Source organism: Talpa europaea (assembly GCF_964194135.1).
Source record: "Talpa europaea genome assembly, chromosome: 1".
Classification (NCBI taxonomy): Eukaryota; Metazoa; Chordata; class Mammalia; order Eulipotyphla; family Talpidae; genus Talpa; species Talpa europaea.
The window spans coordinates 37,869,965-37,891,171 of NC_140073.1; the positions used below are offsets into that span (position 1 = coordinate 37,869,965).

The 21,207-nt window shown below is 43.4% G+C and overlaps 1 protein-coding gene across 1 annotated transcript; it reads left to right on the forward strand.

Moving 5' to 3' along the window:
* Positions 1–13,453: 13,453 nt before the first annotated feature.
* On the forward strand, positions 13,454–16,429 carry LOC311175180 (calcitonin-like; the record flags this gene model as incomplete). The annotated part of the gene is made up of 4 exons (XM_084240097.1): positions 13,454–13,539; positions 14,276–14,419; positions 15,175–15,369; positions 16,270–16,429. The coding sequence occupies 4 exons, from the start codon at positions 13,454–13,456 to the stop codon at positions 16,427–16,429; spliced, it is 585 nt and encodes a 194-aa protein (XP_084096223.1).
* Between the last annotated feature and the right edge of the window lie 4,778 nt (positions 16,430–21,207).

The window sequence follows — 21,207 nt, forward strand, 5'->3', positions numbered from 1 at the left end:
TGTTTCCATATCATCATACAAAGTTTGGTTTTTGTTGCTTTTGTTTTATCGTTTGTTTGTTTCATTGCATACCAAATGAAAATGCAAGTGAATGGATTGTTGCTAAGGACAGTTACAATGACAGCAGTAAGAAGTGATTGTTGACAACCTGGTAGAAAGAAATGAAATAGAATAACCATAAAATTACGTAGATATTCAACATCAAAGAGAACAGACAGCATGATATCAACTAATATGGGGTCACTGGTCCTGCTATTCTTAGGAATAGTACTGTATTCATGCCAACACATTAAGTATTATTGTTATGATAGTGTCATTGAATTTTTGAGAAAGGATTTATAATATATTCAGTTTATTGTTTGGGGAAAGGTAAAGGAACATGTAATGCATTTCACCTAGTTTTCCATACAAGTTGAAATAAGTGGCACTGTAAGGATAAGCTTTTGTTAGTGGTAAACAACAAAAAACAAAGAACATTCACCACTCTTGAGGGCCTGCTCCCTGCTAATCAATGTGCTGGGTGTTTGACATAAATTGTCATTTCTCCTGTTGGACAATGATGCTGTAACCTGGCCAGGCATGTAGCTGAGAAGTTTTGGGGAAGGCAGATTCATTCTGTGGTGGCTTTTGCAAATAATTTATTTTTGAGCATTCAAGATTAAATTCTCAAAATTAAATATTGCTTCTTAAAAAGTAGAGGAATGTACATTAATTTCAATTCACAGTATTGAGTTGACACAGTTAGAGAAAATTTTGTTGTAATAATAGCCAAGCACTCTGTTTGATCTTTAGCAGAAAATCTTCTTTCCTCTCAGGTAGTTATTATCCCTATTTTACACGTTGAGTAACTGTGGCTCAGAGATATTATCATCTGTCAAGGGTAAAAATAACTGGTAAAGGCAGGACACAAGTCCAGTTTGTAAGATCCGCCAGAGCTGCTTTCTTCCCAGTCCCAGGTGACTCCACTTAGAAGAAATCTCTTTAAATGCACCTTGTTGTTCCTGCAGTGTCCTGAGGGAGTCATCTCTCTGTGGAGCTTGTTGGTACAGTGGGAAGGGTCCTATTTCTATCCCTCTTCTACATGGAACACTGTTCTCAGACATGGAGAGGAAATACATTCTGAGTGCTATGTCTCTGAATGAAGGAGAATATTACTAATCTAAGTGGAACCACCTAGAGTATTCCTTGGTGTCACCTGCTGCTTCCAGCTACCTCTCAGAGTGATCAGCCTAGCCCTTCACCACACTCAGGTCTTTCTCTGGCACCTGAGGGCAAAATAGTTTCAAGATCTTGGAAGGATTTTTTTTTTTTTTTTTTTTTTAGTGTGTATAGCAAGGAATGTGTCTGTGGGATTGGAAAGCAGCCGCCCAGGCAAGTCAAGTTTACTCTGGAGGAAAGTCAGCTCGACCTGCTCAAAATGAGACTACCCAACTATACTTAAATATCTTAGTCCTTCTTTCCGCCATTAATACCTTTCTCATTTCTTGCCTACTCTGAAATCCAATGAAGTATGTCCTTGGTTCTATTAGATGCTTATCTTTTGTAAATAAAACTTTAATCCCAAGGATTCTCAGAAAACATTACAAATGGTAGTATGAAAAAAAATCTTACACAGCAACTCAAAAGTCTAGGTTTACAATGTGCCCTTATACTGACAGATACTGGAATCTTGAATGGCCTCAAATTACCAAATAAAGAATGTGAGGAAGAGCTATGTATTAATATATAGCAATCACATAAGGAACATATGATCTAAAGCAAAAGTAAACTAATTTTCTTGACATTTCTTAAATCCTCCACCTACTGGGGCATCCTCTGCCCAGTGTGAAGACTGGCTAGACTTTTTTAACCTGTAATTCAATGAAGCAGCTTTTATTTTACTTACTGGCTTGTGTTCACAGCATCTTTTAAAGATTGCTTATTCAACTAGAGCTATATGGTATCAGTTATGGAAAAGGTAAAAGTCTCAGTTCAATTTTGCCAATTCTGTTTCCACAGTATTAAGCACCATACTTCAGCTGGGTAGAATTTAAAGGTCTATTATCAGTCTATGTAAGAGTAAATAAAGTTCAAAGCAAAGGATTTTGCTTTGAGAGCATTGTAAAGTAAGTTTTTGATATTACGTGGCTTATATAATCCATTTCAAACCATAGAGAATTACATCTTTATGTGTCACTGCTCTGAAAGACAAATGTCAATAGCTCCAACAATCTTAAAAGTGTTTCATGTTTGTGAAGTCTCAAACAAAAGTTGAATTTTCTGTTCACACTTCTATCGAATGAAGTTATTTCTTATACACCATTTCTTTTACAAACGGGTCCTCTATTTCCTTTCATTTGACCTAGATTGGCTAGAGAAGGATGGGGGTGGTGTGTTATTTCTCTCCTGAGACAGTGATCGCTCTTCTATCTCTAGAAAGAAATGTTTTCAGGCTGTAGGAGTGACTTCTTGGGCTTGGTGATCTGTAAAGAGGTGGAGAACTTCTCTAACAATCATCCCAAGTGAGATTGTCCCCTAAAGAGAAGGGACATATTTTTATTTCTCCTTTTTCCATTCTGTAGTTTCATTTTTTTAAAAGATTTATTTATGCATACCATAACTGGGGTATAGGCCAGACTTGTGGGGGGGGGGTGTGTGTGAAAGGACTCATCAGAGACGGAGTGGGGAACAGAACAGGCAGATAGACTGAAATACACTGCTGAGGGGAGCAGCGGGTGAGACAGGTGAGGTCTGCTGCACCATGTGGGTAGTTCCCTGGCTGGGATCGAACTCATGCTGCAGTGGCTGCCGCGAGCTTCATAAGTTGCGTCTTTACCCCTTGTGCCACCAGAGAGGCCCTGTCATTTCATTCTTACATGGCAGTCACATAATATTCTCCTTACATGGCAGTCACATAATATTCTCCTATCTGGCTCTTCGACAGCACTGACTGCATCTTGGGAGGCCTTTAAATTCAACAAAAGAAAAGCTGGGAGGGGTTCTAGCAACCCACCCACTTCAGGGTGATCAATAATAGCCAAAAGCTCCTTCAATTCAATGTAGTTCTCATTGTTTCCAAGATTACCTACATGAACCTTACAGTCTGAAGTACAGGAATCATGATATATTTCCAGATCTTGGGATAAAAATGCAGAGGATCAAATTGTTCACCATCAAAGGGGTCTTCCTTCTTCCTCATGCTCTACAACAGCAGGTGCTCTCACTGACTTCACCTCCATGAAGGGCCATGGTTCTATTAGGTTGTTGATGCCAGTTGGAAGGTGAGAGCTGCCTGTAGTTAGGTAGTTCTGTGTCCCAGGTTGCTGACCATGGTAATATACCAGCAAATTAGGCTATCATTAACTGGTTTCTCCTGAAAGTAGGCATTCTTAAGAATAGAGTGCTCTTGTTTATTTCAAAATGGTTCCTTTTGGGCTCCCCTGGTGGCGCAGTGGTTGAGCACTGGGCTGCGAAGCTGCCTGCAGCCTCTGCAGTGCCAGTTCGATCCCCACCCTGGAGAGGGTCCCACATGGCACGCAGACCTCTCCTGCCGCCTGCTGTTCCCCTCAGCAGTGTATTTCATCAGTCTGCCTGTTCTGTTCCTCGCTCTGGCTCTGGTGAATTCTCTCACCCTCCCATGCCAACTGTACCCAGTGCTTGTATAAATAAAGAAATCTTTAAAAAAAAAAAAAAAGAAAATGCCTTACAAAACAAAACAAAATGGTTCCTTTCTCCCCCATGTCTGCAAGAAAAAGAGGATTTTTCTGCTTTATTTATTGCAATTACCAGGTGTGGCTCCAGAAGGCCAATTCCATCAGGATTTTTTTTCTCTCCTTTTGAGATATACTGTGAGAGCCTGGTCAAACTCCAGGAAGTAAAACTCAATGCAATTGTGTTAACTCTGAGTTAACACCCAGCCTCCAGCAGTAAATCAGGTTTGGTACCCCAGCACTGGTTCCAGGCACTGGTTCCCATGGAGATTAGCCCTTAGGAGTCTCTGTTCCAGTAAACCATTACTCGCTATATTCCCATCTCTCCAATTTGGGACTAAGGGGTTTGCCCTGTGTTTACATCTCTTGAAGATCCTACAATTGTTTTCTTTAGTCTATTAAACTTTTTGTGTTGTGAAGACAGCATGGTGACTTCCAAGCTCCTTACATGCGGAAGCCAGAACAATAAATTTTCAGTTGAAATTATCCAGTTTATTTGAAGCTTTGAATTTCCCCAAGGTTAAAATGAATGGGTCTTTATCATATATAAACTTTATAGAATTAGAGGAGTAAGCTTTTAGATATACTTTTAATTGCTTGGGAACTCACACAAGAATTTTCAAGCAGACATGGGTCTTTGGCACACTCTAATTTCATCTTTAAAAAAAATTTTAAATCAATCAATACAAAAATCTAATTTAAAAAAATGGAAATAAACACTATCGTTAGACTTTATCAGTTATTGTAAAACATTTCCCCCCAAACTAGATTGTTTACAAATGACTATGATTTCTATGTTTAAGTTGAAAGAATATTGTAATTCAAGGGCCAAATAGTCAAATGACTATCTTAAAATCATTATTTGTCATGCTGATTTTCACAAAAGCATGCTCTTTTTGGTCTTGATTTCAGAGAAGATTCAATAATAGTTGGCACAATCCAAGCCATCAGTACAGGTGAAGATCTAAACTCCTTTGCATTCCCTCAGTAAATCAGATATGGACTCAGAGGTTTTGTATTTCATTAAGGAGACCCTAGTCTTTAGGAAATACCCTTTGGAAGCCCTTACATTCCTGGAAACTTCTATCCAAAACCCACTCTAGGCACCAAATGAAATGGTTTGAAAGTTCCCTTTTCGCTAGTTCTTGCCAGCAGTTGTTTTTTCTCTCTCTTTTTTTGATAGTAGCCATTCTTACAGGTGTGAGGTGATATCTTATTGTAGTTTTGATTTGCATTTCCTTGGTTATCAGTGATACTGAGAACATTTTCATATCCCTGTTGGCTCTGTGTCTTCTTTGGAAAAACAGCTCCATCCATTTTTAAAAATATACATGATTTTATTACAAAATTTAAAAAAATCCAAAGTAACATTCTATTGATAAAAAGCTCAAAATTTATTATGAATACTAATTTCTATACATTTGCTGTGCTGCCATCCACAGGTCCAGAAATTTAAGAAATCATGAACTATTTAGAAATATTCAATATAAGCTTTAAAAATCTAACTGTATGTAGTAGCCACTCAAAAGCTACAACCTGCATTTTATAAAAATACTTTCTTCAAAGAATCTGTTCTGATATGCAAATATCTGTACAGTACTAGCTGCACCTGAATTCACAACCTTAGGAAAACAATTGCTTGAACACTCAGGCACATTCCACACACACACACACCATTAAGATAGTCACTTGACCACATTTTCTAGTTCATTTTTCTTCTTTTAGCCTGTTGGCCTGCCAGGGCCCTTCTTTCTGGCTTCATTTTTGCCCCTGGCACATTACGCAGCAATATCCTTTTCCTATTTCTCCTTGAGCTTAGCTGCTTTCTGGTCACGGGGCTGTTTGTACTTGGCTGATCAGACCACATTTCATCCATTTTCTTTGCAGGCTCCCCGGAGGATCGGCCAGGGTGTTCTCTTTTGATCTTCTGGAGAAGGCAGATGGAAGCCTTTTAGGAGCATTGGGATCCTTTTTCTTTCTTTTCTTGTCACCTTTTGGAGGAACATAATTTTTCACTCCCTGTCAGAGGGAGCTTTGTCACTTTTTGCCACATCTTCAAACTTTGACTTATCCTTGGCAAACATGGTTTTCCATCCCTCATAACATTTCTTGGAGAATTCAACTAAGTTGACAGAAGAATATGGGTGTTTCTTCTTGTGCTTTTGGAGGCAGGTCTGCGTGAAGGCATACAAGGACCTCTTGTCTCCTGGCTAACTGGGTCTCATTCCCCATGCTAACACAACAGCTGGCATCTGGTCACAGATTTTCCTTAATGTCCCACCACTAACATCCAACTGAGAAGGTTCTGCAGGTAGGCTTTTATATGAAGTGCTTTCTCTCTGCCCATTTTTAAGTAGGATTTTTTTTTCCATTTGGATTTAGTTTTGTTTTAGGTTTGTTTGCTTGCTTTTGAGCTGCATGAGTTCTTTATATATTTTGGATTTAAAGACTTTATCAGATATTTGATTTGCAAATATTTTCTGCCACTTGGTAGGTGGCTTTTTTGTTTTGCTGATCATTTCCTTTGCTGTATAGAAGCATTTTTAGTTGGGATGTATTCTGATGTGGTTATTTTTACTTTTGCTGCCTTTGCTATTAGTGTCAAATCCAAAACATTTTCTCCAAGCCCAATGTCAAGGAGTTTATTATAAGTTTTCTTCCAGGAGTCTCATGGTTTCTGGTTTTATGTTCGGTCATTTTTTTTTTTTTTCTTGGGGTGGGGGAGGTATGTGTGGAGGTAGATACTGGGAAAATAACACCTTTTAAATTTTTTCCTACTATCCCTTCTCTTTGATGCTTTCTCACCTCCCCCCAACTCACACTTAATCTCAGACACCTCACTTAATTTGTGTTCCCTAAGTCTTATAAGTATTTTGCTTTGTCAAATCATCCACTGTGTAAATGTCCAGTATTTATCTGTGTCATTCTGACTTGTTTCACTACTCATAATTCCTTCAAACGCCTTCCATTTTGCTATAAATGACATTCTATCTTTCCTTGTGTGCATATACCAAATTTTGGTGCTATAATCCTCTGCTGGTGGGAGATTACATTGTTTCCATACCCTAGCTGTTGTAAATAATTGTGTGATAAACATTGTAAAGCATATAGGGCCTCCCTGGTGGTGCAAGGGGTTAAGACACAACCTAGCTGCAGCCACTGCAGCACAAGTTCGATCCCCGGCCAGGGCAATACCCACATGGTGCAGCAGACCTCTCCTGACTCGTCTGCTGTTTCCCTCAGCAGTGTATTTCAGCCAATCTGCCTGTTCTGTTCCCCACTCTGTCTCTGGTGAATCCTCTCACCCCCCCCCACACCTCTGGCCTGTATCCCAGTTCTTATATGCATAAATAAATCTTAAAAAAAATTGTAAAGCACATAATTTTTTGACTTGATGGCTTCATGTTCTTTGGATATACCCAGATTGGTATTCACGGGTCATATGGTATTTCTATTTTCAGGTTTTTATTTTTTGTTTGTTTGTTTTTTGTGGGACCCTCGCCTGCAGCGGGGGAACAAACCGGCGCTGCAGTGGCTGCGGGCAGCCTCGCAGCCCAGCGCTCAGCCGCTGCACCACCAGGGGAGGCCCTATTTTCAGTTTTTTAAGATTAAAAAATGTAGATCACCTCTAAAATGACTGTACCAGTTTACTATATTGATTGCTATTGTAGTTCCTTTGAATCTGGAAGAGTAATACCTCCATTCTTTTTTTGTCAGAATTTCTTTGGTTATTTGGGTTATTTTTTGGTTCTGTACAAATTTCAGTAATACTTATTTCACTTCCTTGAAGAAAGCTAAGGTCATTTTGATAGGAATTGCATTCAATCTGTATATTGCTTTGGGTGCATTCAATCTATAGTCCATTTTTGAGTTATTTTTGTATGTGGAATAACAGAGTGGCCCAGTTTCATTCTTTGGCTCATGGCTGTCCAGTCTTCTCAACACCATTTACTGAAGATACTGAAGTCTTTTCATAAAGTCCATTGTTTTTTAAAAATGAAATATTTTTTGAGGTAACATTGGTTTCCACTACTATACATGATCAGGTGTATGGGTTCACACCTCTTTTGATGTAAGTTCCCATTCCACACCCACCACCGAGGCACCCATAGTCCTCTCCTGAGTCCATTATGCCCCCTGCCTCCTTACTCCCTACTCTTCCTTCCTCGCTGGTAGCCTTAATTCTACAGTCAGATTTCTAGGGATTCTTTGGTTTAGTTCTATTTGTTGCTTTGTTTCCCTTCTTTGTATTCCACATATAAGTGAATGCATGCCATTATTTGTCTTCCTCCTTCTGATTATTACACTTAGTATAATCCCCTCCGGTTCCATCACATTGTTGCAAATTGCAAGGTTTCTTCTTGTTTTCATAGCTAAGTAGTATTGCATTGTGTTTTGTACAATGCACCTTCTCTTATTCACTCATCTGTTGGGCACTTAGATTATCTCCATAACTTGATTATTGTAAATGGTGCTGCAGTGAGCTTAGGGCTGCATATATCTTTTCAAATTAGTGTTTTTGTATATTTTTGGGTCAACAGATCATATACAGATCTATTTTTAATATTTTGAGATACTGGGGCTGGACCAGTCTCTAATCCCACCAATAGTACATGAGAATTACTTTTTGTTCCCATCCTCACTAGTACTAGTTGCTTCTGGTCTTTTTGAGGCAGGCCATTCTTACAGGTTTGAGATAGTATTTCATCGTGGTTTTGATTTGCATTTCCCAGATATAAAGATGATGAACATTTCTTCATATCCTTGTTGGCCATCTGCATGTCTTCTTTGGAGAAATGTTTATTTAGCTCTTTTATCTTTTATTTAGCTCTTTTAGCTCTTTTGTTTTCCACATTTGTAGCATTTCTTTTTTGTATCTTGGATATCAGCCCCCTGTCAAAGGGATATAATTTGTTTTCTCCTATTTGGCTGGGTGATGCAGGAGTATTTTGCCTAAGTTTTAGTCTTTGTATTTTATATTTTCACCCTTACATCTACATCTGATTTTTTTCTTTTTAATTTTGTACATTTTAAAAGGACAGGTTTCTTAGGACAAGGAGAAAGAAAAAGAGGCACCTTCATATTCACAGAGATGTAGGAGAGCAGTCTTAAGTCTTGATCAATTTGGGATTGATTTTGTGCATCACGTGAGATAATGGTCTACTTCCATGCTTTTGTATGTGTATGTCTATCCAGTTTCCAAAACTATTTGTTGAAGAGACTTTCCTTTGTCATGTATATTCTTAGTTCATTTGTAGATAAACTGTTCATATAAGCATGCAATTAATTCTGGGCTCTCAATTCCATTGGTCTGTTAATCAGTTTTTATTTCAATACCATACTGTTTTGATTATGATAGATTATATTATAGTTTGAAGATACTGGTGAATATTTTTCACTCATTTTATATAAAAAATTAAGCACAAATAAGTGGGTTTATTACTGGGTACAGTAAATTGAACATGAGTTTTGTATCTGAAATTGGTCTTTGATTTAAATTGGCCCTGATTTCCAGGTTTAAAAATTATAAAATGAAAACTTACCAGGCTAATGGTGAATTGACTTTTTAAAATCAGTATTTTCTTAGTGGCTTTTACTTGATCACACTGTATTTAGTCATAAAGTTGAGAGAAGTAGCTGACACAATCCAAGCACCTGGAAAGTAGAAGGTCTAAGCTTCCTTAAGTTCACTAGGTAAATCAGGAAAGATGATTTTACATTCCATGTAAGAGAACCTTTATAGACTTCAGGGAGAAGCCTCATAGTAACCCATATCCTTTTCTCATTCCAGGAAAATTCCTATAGGAAACTGACTCTATGTTCCAAATAAAATGGGAGAAAACTAACTGCAATGGGTATGCTTACAATTTAGGAAGCCATGCACCATTCTGCCCTTTCTAACTAGGTCTGAATAATCTACAGGCTGGGATTACTAATGAGAGAGTGGTGAATTTGCCAATATGAATTTTCATTCATTCAACAAACATTGATTGAGTGACTACAGGTGTGCCAGACTTAGTGTTATGTGCCAAAGAAAGGATTTTTTTTAAACCTGGGCCCCAAGCCAAATGTTTCTTACAAGCTCAGAGTGTGCTTTAGTGATGAGACCATCTCAGTCCCTCCCCATCCTGAGATACTGACCCTTAAGATAAAGTTTGAATTGCAGAAGACTGCTCTAGCACCCTCTAGGTGCAGAACCTGATTCCGGAGCCACAGCGCCCACCCGTGGTTTGTATCACCAAAGAACAGAGTGAGAAATAGAGGTTGGCGCTGAAAGCTTAAGGCACACATGGCAGCCAGGGATAGCGTTCTGAACCCACAGAGTGACATGGCAAGTGACTGCCTCTGGGAGTGGTGATGACTTAACCCCTTTTTCAGTCATTACCGCACTGGGAAAAGCTGTGGATCGCTCATTAGGAAAATGCAATCCACAGCCACACATACTTAAAATGACTTTGGAAAGTTTATATGTTAGAAAGCTCAGGTCTTGGGAGAAGAAGTGATTTCTGCACAAGCACTTGGCAGCTGAGAGTAGAGTCACCTACCACCACTCAAGAAGCAGCGCCATGGAAACACAGCATCCGCGATGCCGAGTTTATCAATGCACCTGCACCTCCAGGTGGAGAGCCTCGCCCAGGGCTCCACCCAAACTACTGAGCTCCAAAATCCTGGCGGGGGTCTAGGTAGCAGCTGGGGCTTGTACGCTGCAGGGCGCACGGAGCTCGGTTCAGTGATCGCGAGCTCGGTCTTATTCCCCGCGCCTTTCACTGCTCTGCCTGACAGGAACCCGGGTCCCAAAGACCAGTCTTCCATTCCCAGCTTTCCCCACCCCGCTCCCTGCCCGCCTGGAGGGGAGAGCAAGTTTCAGGACTGGTACCAGGATTCCCAGCCTTGGGCTTTTTTTCCTTTGTGGCAGTGCCGCCAGAGAATTTAAGGAACAAAGTTTAAAAGAACATCATGGAAATTACCTGTCCCAAATAGGAAGCTTACCTACCAGAAGGGAAAAATATCTGATACCGGGGAGGTATGTTGTAGGAAATGCTGAGGTTTCTAGCATTGAGGATTGGGGTGAGGACCCACAGTTTGGCTCACTCTTTGAACACCCCGGTTGATTTCTGCTCCGCCTGGGTTTATCGTCTAGCTGGGGTCTTTGCTGGCAGACCGTGCACCCCGTTGCTGCCACGGTTTGCCGCGCCAGGATGTTCGTTACTATTGACTGCAGATCCAGCGCTCTGAGCTCACCCTGATATCCTGGGCACAGACAGGTCTTTTCTAGATTAAATCCGCTTCGGGCAAGAAGTCAGAATATCGGACCTTCCAGGGAGGTTGGAAGGGGTGCGCTCAGGCTGAGGGATCCAGGACCCGGGTTGTGCCAGGAGAGGTGCTGCCTAACTGGGTGTTAGGAGCCGCGCACGTTCTCCCGCAGGTAGAGGCGATCAGGTCATTCATGCGTGCAGGTGATCACACCAGAAACTCGGGCAAAAGTTCAGGGTTCTTTTGAGACTGAATCCCTGGGGATACTCCCTGCCCGCGGTCTTTCTGTGCCGTTGGAGAATGCACCGTGTTGGTAGACAGTAATGAGCCTGTGTGTGTGTGTGGAAGAGCACAGTTGGCGGTGAGTGTGAATGTTAGAATCTGCAAGGACTCGGCACCGTCAAGCCAGCCCTCCTCTCCAGTGAGGACTCAAGTGGGGGTGCGGGTGCAGACCTGGGATCACATGCCACTGGGAGCAAACAGCAGCCGGAAGCAAGGGCAGCTGGACAAATGATCAGGTGGGCGGATGAACTACAAGTGATGGATGGCTGCATAAGAAGGGGGAGGGGTAGAGCTATGCCTGGAGGGGAGGGAAGCTTCCTGCTTTAAACTCCCTCTTTTGGACCCTGCAGGGCACAGGTCCCTCCCTAATCACATATTGGACCACCCTGCTCCACCTGAGATTGAGGCTATTGCACAAGGTTGGGGAACTGCACTGTTTGAGTGTTATCCTATAGAATACCCTAGTGGGCCAGGAAGCTCCTCCAGATCTCTCACTAGCAAGGGGACAGTCCCATGCAAACCGTGACAATATCCCTTCATGTCGGTAATACCGTGTCCATTTCAAAGATGGGTATACTGACACACTCTGAGGATATTTAGCCCTAATGCGAACGCCTGGATTCGTGCATCTGGAAGGGAGTTCAGGTCTTGCTCCCTCCTCCACCTCTTGCTTCCCAGCAGCCCTCCTGCTGCCTGCATCGGACACCCCACTAGGGCCAGAATCAACCCCAAAGCATTAACCCTCCAAGGGGCAGCTTAGACCTGTGGGGCCAGGACCCCTGCAGCCCTGGATCTTGCTCGCTGAAACTTCACAACTGGGAAGGAGTGCGGCGCACGTCAAAACCTGTGGAAATAGACGTGTGAAATTTACCCAAAGGACAAACCCTCCAAAAGTTCCTGCTCACGAAAAGTTTATTCTCATCGGTCCCCCACCAGCCCCCTCCTTGCACAATGACCTCAATGCAAATACAAGTGCGATGGTCTTCCTGCGTGCTCCGTGCGCAAGTGGGTGACACAAGTGCTCTGCGCGGGAGCCCTTCCCTCATTGGCTGCCCGGATCTCCTGGACCACCCCAAACCCAGAGCGGCGGGAATAAGAGCTGCTGCCGGTGCTGGGAGGCTTTGGAGCCACTACCCAGCTCACAGTCGCTGCGGCTTCCAGTGACAACACAGCTGAGGCTCTCACCACCTCCACTGCGAGCTACCTGCTGCCAGGTGAGCCCTGAGATTCCTACCCTGCAATTCTAACCTATTTCTCTCTCCTTCTCTCGCCCGCTCTCTCTCTCCAGCAGCATTTCTCTAGGTTGAGCTCCTTGCCTGTTCGAGTCTCTGTCCACCTCTGTGTGGCTCTACGGGACACACCTCAGGTACGCCGCGCTCCGTCAGGGTCCTGCACAGGTAACACGGGACAGTCTCCGTGCGGGGACTCGAGCTGCGGTCTTCGCGGGCTGAGGCGGACTCTGGTCTCCACACTTCGGCTGCACTGGGTCTTAGTCCAGTCTCGGGACCCTGGAGCCCCCCACTCGCCCCGGAGGCAGAGCGGGAGCCCCTCGCTCGCCCCGCGGGCAGAGCGGGGTGCAGGCGTAGCTCTCTGCAGACTGTGAGTTTAGGGCTCGCATCTTGGGCTAGTGGTCACGGGGAAATTCGTTTGGAACCTGGGCTAGTGCAAGTGGGTAGAATTAGGTGCCACAATTGCATATAATGGAAGTTTTTTCCCCCGAGTTTAAGTTGAGGGTCTCAACTGGAAAGCGTACTAAACTTTCATTCATACAGTGCCTCTCCTGACTTAGCGCTAGAATTTCCATCTCTGGTTTCCCTCCTTACTATCTGGGTAAAAGCACCAAACAGGGACCCAGCTCTGTTTGTGTGTTAGGGGAACAACAATGTAGCCGGTTGCCTGAGACTGTCTTTAACAGAATTTTTTTATCAACAGATACAGGGGAGACAGCATGGGGAGGGGGAGAGGAGCTGTGGACGGGACCTCCTCTCCTGTTTCCCCTCTAGCTTTGCTCCTCTAGCTCCCCTAAAAATTATGAGCGCTACAGGTTCCCTGGATCTTCCAGCAGTCTCTTCAAGGATGAGGACTCAAAAAGTGAAGGAAATGACACGAGGAGCTTGAGGCCAGGATGCCAGGGACTTACAGTGCAGCGCCGGAGCGCAGGTCTGTGGGCTCGTGAAGGTTTGAACTGGGGAGGTGGTGACCTTATTCTTTCCTTGCAGGGAGGCACCATGGGCTTCTGGAAGCTCCCCACCTTCCTGGCTCTCAGCATCCTGGTGCTGTACCAGGCTGGCCTCCTGCAGGCAGTGCCTATCAGGTAAGTGAGCCCTGCCAGGAGCACACTTCTCCCCACTGCCCCTGAGATCAGAGAATTCGGAGCTCTGAAGTGTGGTGGACTGAATGATTAACAACTCTCTGAGGGAGGGTTTGGTAGGGGGGAGATGTCATGTATGGTTTTCTGACTTAAGGATCTGTAACACATAGCTGACAAATCATAATATCAATGTTCTTTATTTTAAATTTCATTGTGTCTCATAAAGTATATGTCTTGCTTTTTAACATTTTTTTTTCTCTGTAGCCTGACCATTTATCTAACTAAATCATGACCTGTGAAATGAATTGCATCTTAATTTGCTACCTATTTTGCCAAAACATTTGTGGTCATTTAATCTGAAATGTGACCTGTAATCTATTTCTTATCTTTACGTACATATTTATTAAACTCTAACCTTTTCAGTTTCAGCACTAATTGTAAGCTTTATCATTTAATTTTTAATGCCTGTTTAAATCTAGGCTGACAAAATTTCTGAAAACTGAATCTTTAAAGCACCTGCAAGACACACATCCATCATCATGCTACTGCTTAGAGGTCACACTGGTGCTGGGCTACTGATAATAAGTGTCCTTAGAGAAAACTGGCCCTCTGCTCTGTCCCCTGGGTGAGGGAGTAGAGGGTCACATCATTAAGAGAAGCCCTGGAACCAGGAAGCCCGGCTGCCACTTCTGGCAGTCTGTGGCTCAGAGCTAGAAATGTGTTTGCTTCTCTTCTTCAGGGCTGCCTTGGAGAGCCCCCCATACCTTGCCTCACTTCCTGAGGAGGATCGCCGCCTCTTACTGATTGAACTGGTGAAGGCCTACATGCAGATGAAGGCCGATGAGATGGAGCTGGAGCAGGAGAGAGAGACTCGGGAATCCAGGTGAGGTTCTCTATCCCACCTAGGACCGGATATCCCTTCCCCTTCCTCCTGGCATAATAGGAAGGTGTATCCTAAGAGGTAGGAGAAAAATTGGTCTGGCAGTCCTGAGGAGACCTTCCAGCACTGGAGGAGATGGAACTGGTAAGACTGGTAAGTGTAAAGCCAGTTGATTGACCCCATAGCCTTAGAAGATTTTAGAAAATATGGTTCCACCTTGTTCACCTACGCACAATATTCTTACACACCGATTAGACCCTTCTTTACACATTTGCAAGGTGAAGCCATAGGCCGTGCAGGGGGTGGGCTCAGGGAGAGCAGTGTCTGAGGTAGGTATGGGGACCTTTGGCTGTGCAGGACGCTGCAGATGTGCATGTTGCCACGGTGCTGAGGGAACACCCTTGCCCAATTCTACCTCCCTGAGCACCCTGAGCTTGGAGCACATCCCAGCCCCTGGCCTGGCCCCAGCAGTGTCTGGGCAGTGGAACTTGTTGCACCTGCATCCACCCTGAGAACCTCTCTGCAGAGCACAAAGGACTGAGCAGCATGAGGAAGGCCAGAAAAGGCCACCCCTCCCCACCGCAGCCCACCCACCCTGCCCTGGCTCTGCATGCCTCCCAGTTCTCCCCATGGAGGAGGTGTGAGCTGCCCTCCTGCCTGCCCCTCCTGTCCCTGCTGGAAGTGACTCCTCCCTGGCTTAACCTCTGTGAAAATGCCCATGGAAGCATGTCACCATTTAGCATGTTTTCTCCCCGCAGTCTGGACGGCTCCAAAGCTAAGCGGTGCAGTAATCTGAGTACCTGTGTGCTGGGCGCATACACGCAGGACCTCAACAAGTATCGCACGTTCCCTCAAACTGCAGTTGGGGTTGGAGCACCTGGCAAGAAGAGGGTCATGGCTGGCGGCGTGGAGCGAGACCACGGCCCTCATGTTGACATGCCCCGGGACACCTAGTAAATCCCTCCCTCTCCTAATTCCGTCTTGTTCCTTCCATAACTTGGCATGAGGTCCCCTCTGATTTCTTTTGGGTTGGTGTCAGTGGCTTTCTCTGTGGCAGTGGATGTCTGGAATCTGAGGTGGGAGGAGAGAGAGCAGGACCTAGGACCTACAGTCCACAAAAGAATAGACCAGAGAGGGCAGCCTAAGGACTTCATAGCAGAGCCCTCTGAGTGTGCATGTCAGGGGGGAATAAAAGTGCATTTCTAAGATACACGAGCTGTGGTGATTATTGCTCTGACCCACATCCCAGGCCTCATGGATTCAGGGACCTGTGCTTAGAAGTAGCCTTAGCACTGAGGTAGCTGGACACAAGGAATGGTGGGTGGTCCCTGTGACCAACCTCAAGTAGCAAGAACAGTGCACCCAGGCCCAGGCACAGGTAAGCACATTTGGGACAGAGGCTATATACTCTCTTCCTCTTTCAGGTGAGTCTGGGGGTATTGTTAAGAAGGGACGCTTGGTGATTATGAGTGGGATGCGGCTTCCAGACAATCCTGGAGAAGGGGGTAGAGTGTGGCTTCACTATTCTTTCTAGTCTGATAAGCCTTGGTTAATTTTCAGGTTACTTATATAAAAAAGATTGGCTGTGACAGCTTTGTGTTCCATGACCAGCCACCCAGAGACTCCTTTAGGTTTCTGACACCCCTGGAGATATCCATGGGGAGTGAGCATGGCATTTCCACTAATGGCCCTGTGATTTTCTCCTCGTGTAAGTGTGCTTAGGAGAGACACTTAAGGGTAATTGATGCCTCTCAGAATGGTAATTTTGCCATGATGGTCCTGTGGGCCGGCGCTTCCCCCTATACAACTTCTTACTGACAGGTCTTCTCTTTTTCTCTATCCTGTAAAATCAGCGTCAGTGCCCAGAAGAGAGCCTGCTACACTGCCACCTGCCTGACTCACCATCTGGCCGGCTTGCTGAGCTCATCCAGAAACAGGGCAAGGAACAACCTGCTGCCCATGAACATGGGCTACAGAGCCAATGGCCGTCGCCGCATGAACTTCAGAAACTAAACAGCAAACCGACTCTGGCAATCAGGTGACTGCCCCCATGCTGGCCCGTGGAGGGTGGAGGGTGGAGGGCTGGGGTTACAAGGGTCTCTACACTCTGAGCCTCCTGGGCTCATGTCATCAAAAAAGGCCTACGGGAAATGGCTTCCACTCAGTGTCTAGAGTACAGTAGGTCCAATTGACAAAACCCCTAGAATTTGGGTTTGTTTCTCTGTTTCTCAGTCTCTGAAGAGTTAATGAGATAATAGATGTCAATAGCTTCATAATTAATAAGTAATTAAATTCTTCATGTTGTTTTTTTCCTCCTAGATCACCATGACGCTGAACTCGACTTCCTTCAATTTGACGACTTAGAAAAAAACAAACATGGAAAATATCCATGTATGCATGCTCCCCAATATAAAAATCATTCTTCCTCCTTCAAAATAAATCTAAATGCATGATAAACGCATTGCAAGTGAATTTGTGTGATTCTTTTCTATACTTGACTCAGTGGTCAGTGAGTGTGACTGTGCGTCTCTCGGGTTGACCTCCCAGCAGATCTGGGGCCCCGGCAGGCAGCCGAACTCTTTGATGTTGGTGGCTCTGCTTGAACCTCAGGGGGCTGGGAAATTGCTGCCTTCGGGTTGAGAGGGGACACATAGTAATACTGGACCTCGGCAGAACTCTTTAAGAAAATGCCAATATAGGGGGGTGGAGGGCGGGAGGGGAGGGATTGGGTCAGAATGGGGGGCTTGCAATTGTATGGGGAATATAAAAATAAAATTTATTATATAAAAAAAAAGTTACTTGAAAAAAAAAAAAAGAAAATGCCAATATTGTCATTTTAAACTTCATCACGATAAAACAAATAATTCTGGTACACTTGAGAAAAAGTCCCTGCTGCTGTTTCTGCTGTCTGTCCCTTGAGAGCATCACGGACCTGTGAACACTTGGTTGAGCAGGTTGACTCAAAGCAGGCAAAGCCAACATAACTGGGAAGGGTTCTCCGTGTCCTGCACCTTCGGTTTCTAGGGAAACATTCCTCCTTGGAATTAGGATCCCCTGCATCTCAGGGACAATATGGTCGTCTCCAGAGTGCCCTTGTCCCCAACCCTAAGGATTATCCGTGCACTTCCCCTAGACCAAGGTTTGCCCTTGGCTATTCCTGCCTTTCCTCCCCATAAGCAGTCCCTAGTCTGCAAAGCCCCTTAGAAACAATTGCTGAGTCTGAAATGGGATCACAGATGGGCAGACCTGGAGAGGTCACAAGAGGCTCCAGTGCAACTTCTTTATTCTCTGAGGTACAGAGAAGTACCTTGATCAAGGTCCTGCAGTAAGTTTCACAGACATTTATACACTTAACAAAAACTTATTGTGACCCGCTGATGGCTAAGCACTAGTCCAGGCACAGAATATAGCAGTGAACAGAACAGACTAATCTCCCTACATCCTGCAGCTTCTAGTCTAAGTGGGGGGTATCGAAGTGATACATGCTGTGGGATCATAGACACTCAGTTTTGGAAGAAATCTGGAGGTCATAGGGTCCAAAGCTGTATTCCATGTAGGAATTTCACAGCAGCAGCATCTGCTGGTCCTGCAGAGGACGAGTGGCTGACTAACTCCCAAGGGTGACTGGGCATCAGTTTTACTGGTACACAAATAATTGGGGTTATTTCGTTAGAGAAGTCACCCCTTCTCCCCACTGACTGTAGTTATTTTTTTAGGAGCACACAGAATTATGACCCTTGGTCCATCAGCCTGTACAGTAGCCGAACTTCACTGTAACAGGGTATTGAGACCATATCTGCCTTATGCCCTAGCACGCCACTGAATCCCCATTTCAGGGGGTAAACACTTGAGGGGTTACAATGACCTACAAGTTGCGTTTCTCTTCCTCTCCTGTCACCACCATTTCCATTACCTGCCTAGTCTCAGTTCCTAGTTCTCTCTCCCACAATGGTGTTCTTACGATTCCCCCAGCACCCAGCCCTCTCAACTGTGCTCACTAACACTGCTGTGCAGAGTGCTCTGACCTCTAGATCTTTACTGAAATGTCACCTTCCCTGCCTATCTTTCCTGACATTGTACCTCACCACCCTGCCAATATAGCCTGACCCTCGTCTTCTTTTTTTCTTTGACACTTTTATCCTCTATCATATTTAGTTTATTGTTTGTGCCCCATGCCAAAATAATGTAAATTCTACAAGGACAGGGATATAGGTATTTTGTCAATTGCTGCATGCCCTACACACAAAGCAGTGTGTGTGGCACAAGACAGCACTCAAATATTTATTGAGTGATAAAGGAATAAATGAAATTAGGTCTTCTTCCCTTTTATGCATGCGGTCTTGGTTTTCTTCAGGCTTAATTTCTGAGAGGGCTTAATCTTTAGCAATGATATTGCATGGATCATGAATCCCTCAGACTCTGATGGTGGTGGGTGTAGTGTGATAACATGCATTTGTAGAGATGTATACTAGCGCATACACAGTGTTGTAAATCAATGTTATCTCATAAACATTACTAAAAAAAAAAAAACCCACCTGTATCACAAAGCTACAGTAATGATCACATAAAAGGGGGCAGATAGATCACTGGAACAAAATAGACTCTAGAAAGGGTTCCCTTATATACCGTCAACTAATTTTTGACCAAGATGCCAGGAATACAATGGGCATAAGGTTCTGCAGGCTGGATGTCCACACGCAAAAGAATGACACGAACTCATCTATTATAATATACACACAAAAATCAACTCAACATGCATTCAAGACTTAAGCTTAAGACCTGAAACCACAAAATTCCTGGAAGAATACTTAGGAAAACTTTTGACATCGTCATAGTGGGACACCAAAAATACAGTCAACAAGGGCAAAAATAAGTAAGTAGGAACATACAAAACTAAAGGGCTTCTAGGGAATGATCAGCTAAATGAGAAGGCCACCTACAGAATGGGAGAAAATATTCACAAACTGGGCATTCAATAAGGGGTTAATATCCAAAACTCCTAAGGAACCCTTACAACTAAAAAGCAAAATAAAACAAAATACCTGATTAAAAAAATAAGCACAGGATCTGAACATTTTCCAAAGAAGACATACAAACGAGTAAGGTATGTGAAAATATGCTCAAGCTCACTGATAATCAGTGAAATGCAAATCAAAACCACAATGCCACACTACTTCACTCCTGCTAGGACAGCTACTATCAGAAAGTGAAAAGAGAACAGGTGTTGGTGAGGATGTAAAGAAAAGGGAACTCTAGTGCATTGTTTTTGGAAATGTCAATTGATGTCACTAGGAAAAAAGTATAGAGGTTCTTCAAAAATTAAAAGTAGAACTACCATATCATTCAGGAACCCCATATTGGATATATATCCAAAGGGAATAAAATTTCTATCTGAAAGAGAGATCTGCATTCTCTTGTTCACTGTAGAATTATTCACAATAGCCAAGATATGGAAACAACCTAAAAGTCTGTCAACAGATGAAAGGATAAAGAAAATGTGGAGAGAAATATTTATCTATGTATATATGTGACTATTATTCATCCTCACAAGATAAGCAAATCTTGCCATTTGCATGCATGCATGAATGAGCCTAGAGCATGTTATGCTGAGTGAAATAAAGCAGACACAGAAAGACAAACACTGCGTGATGCCACTTGCATGTGGAACCTAAAAAAAAAGCTGAATTGTAGTAACAGAGTAAAACAGTGATTTTCAGAGAATGGGTTATGAGGGAAAGAAGGAGAAATATTTTGAAAGGCAAGAAAATAAGAGAATTGTCAGTGACTGGAGTAGGGGGTCATAGAGAGTTATTGTTTAATGAGTACAGAGTTTCAGTTTTGCAAAAAGAAGGGTGCTGGACATGGATGGAAGGAACAATACCACAATACCAGTGCACTTAGTATCATCCTACAGCATACTAACAATTAAAGATGAAAATTTTATGCTATAAGTGTTTTACCAATAAAACATTTGGAATAAAAAAGAAACAATTTTTTGCTCCCTGGTGGTGCAAGGGATTAAGATGCAACCTATGAAGCTATCCGCAGCCTCTGCAGCACGAGTTCAATCCCCGGCCGGCCAGGGAGCATCCCACATGGTGCAGCATGTCTCTCCCACTGCTCCCCTCAGCCCTGTATTTCAGTCGGTCTGCCCGTTCTGTTCCGTACTCTGTCTCTGGTGAATCCTCTCACCCCCCCACACCTCTGGCCTGTACCCCAGTTCTTGTATGCATAAATAAATAAATCTTTAAAAAAAATAAAGTCACTCGTTATCCTAACATTGAGGGCTATAAAGCTATTGCCACTTTAGAATACCAGATCAGGAGAAGGCAGGGAAACTAGCCATTGCCCTAAAGCGCTGGTTTACAACCTTCTGCTGGGACAATGTTGCTCACAGGAGTGTGTGTTCCACTCTCACGGAGAGTGTTTATTATAATAAACTGAGGGGTTCTGAAGTTCATTTGGAAAATAAGTGGTCTAGAGTCCTAAAAGTAAGAACTCTGGGGTGTAGATCAGGTCTAGCAACTATTAGAACATGTTAAAAACAATAATTGTTAAAATAATGTGATTCTGATACGAATAGAAATGTGTTACCTGAGAAGCCAAAAGAAATGGTAATATTAGACCCAATTATTTAAATATATGATAGTTAGATGATGGAGAGAGTTAATTAGTGCTAAGAGGAGGCCTTAGGAGAGGGGTGACTCATCCATTAGACACAATAGGTATACAGATTAGGGGCATACAAAAGTATTTCAACTTTAAATTAAAAAGTTTAAAGAATAAAAAAA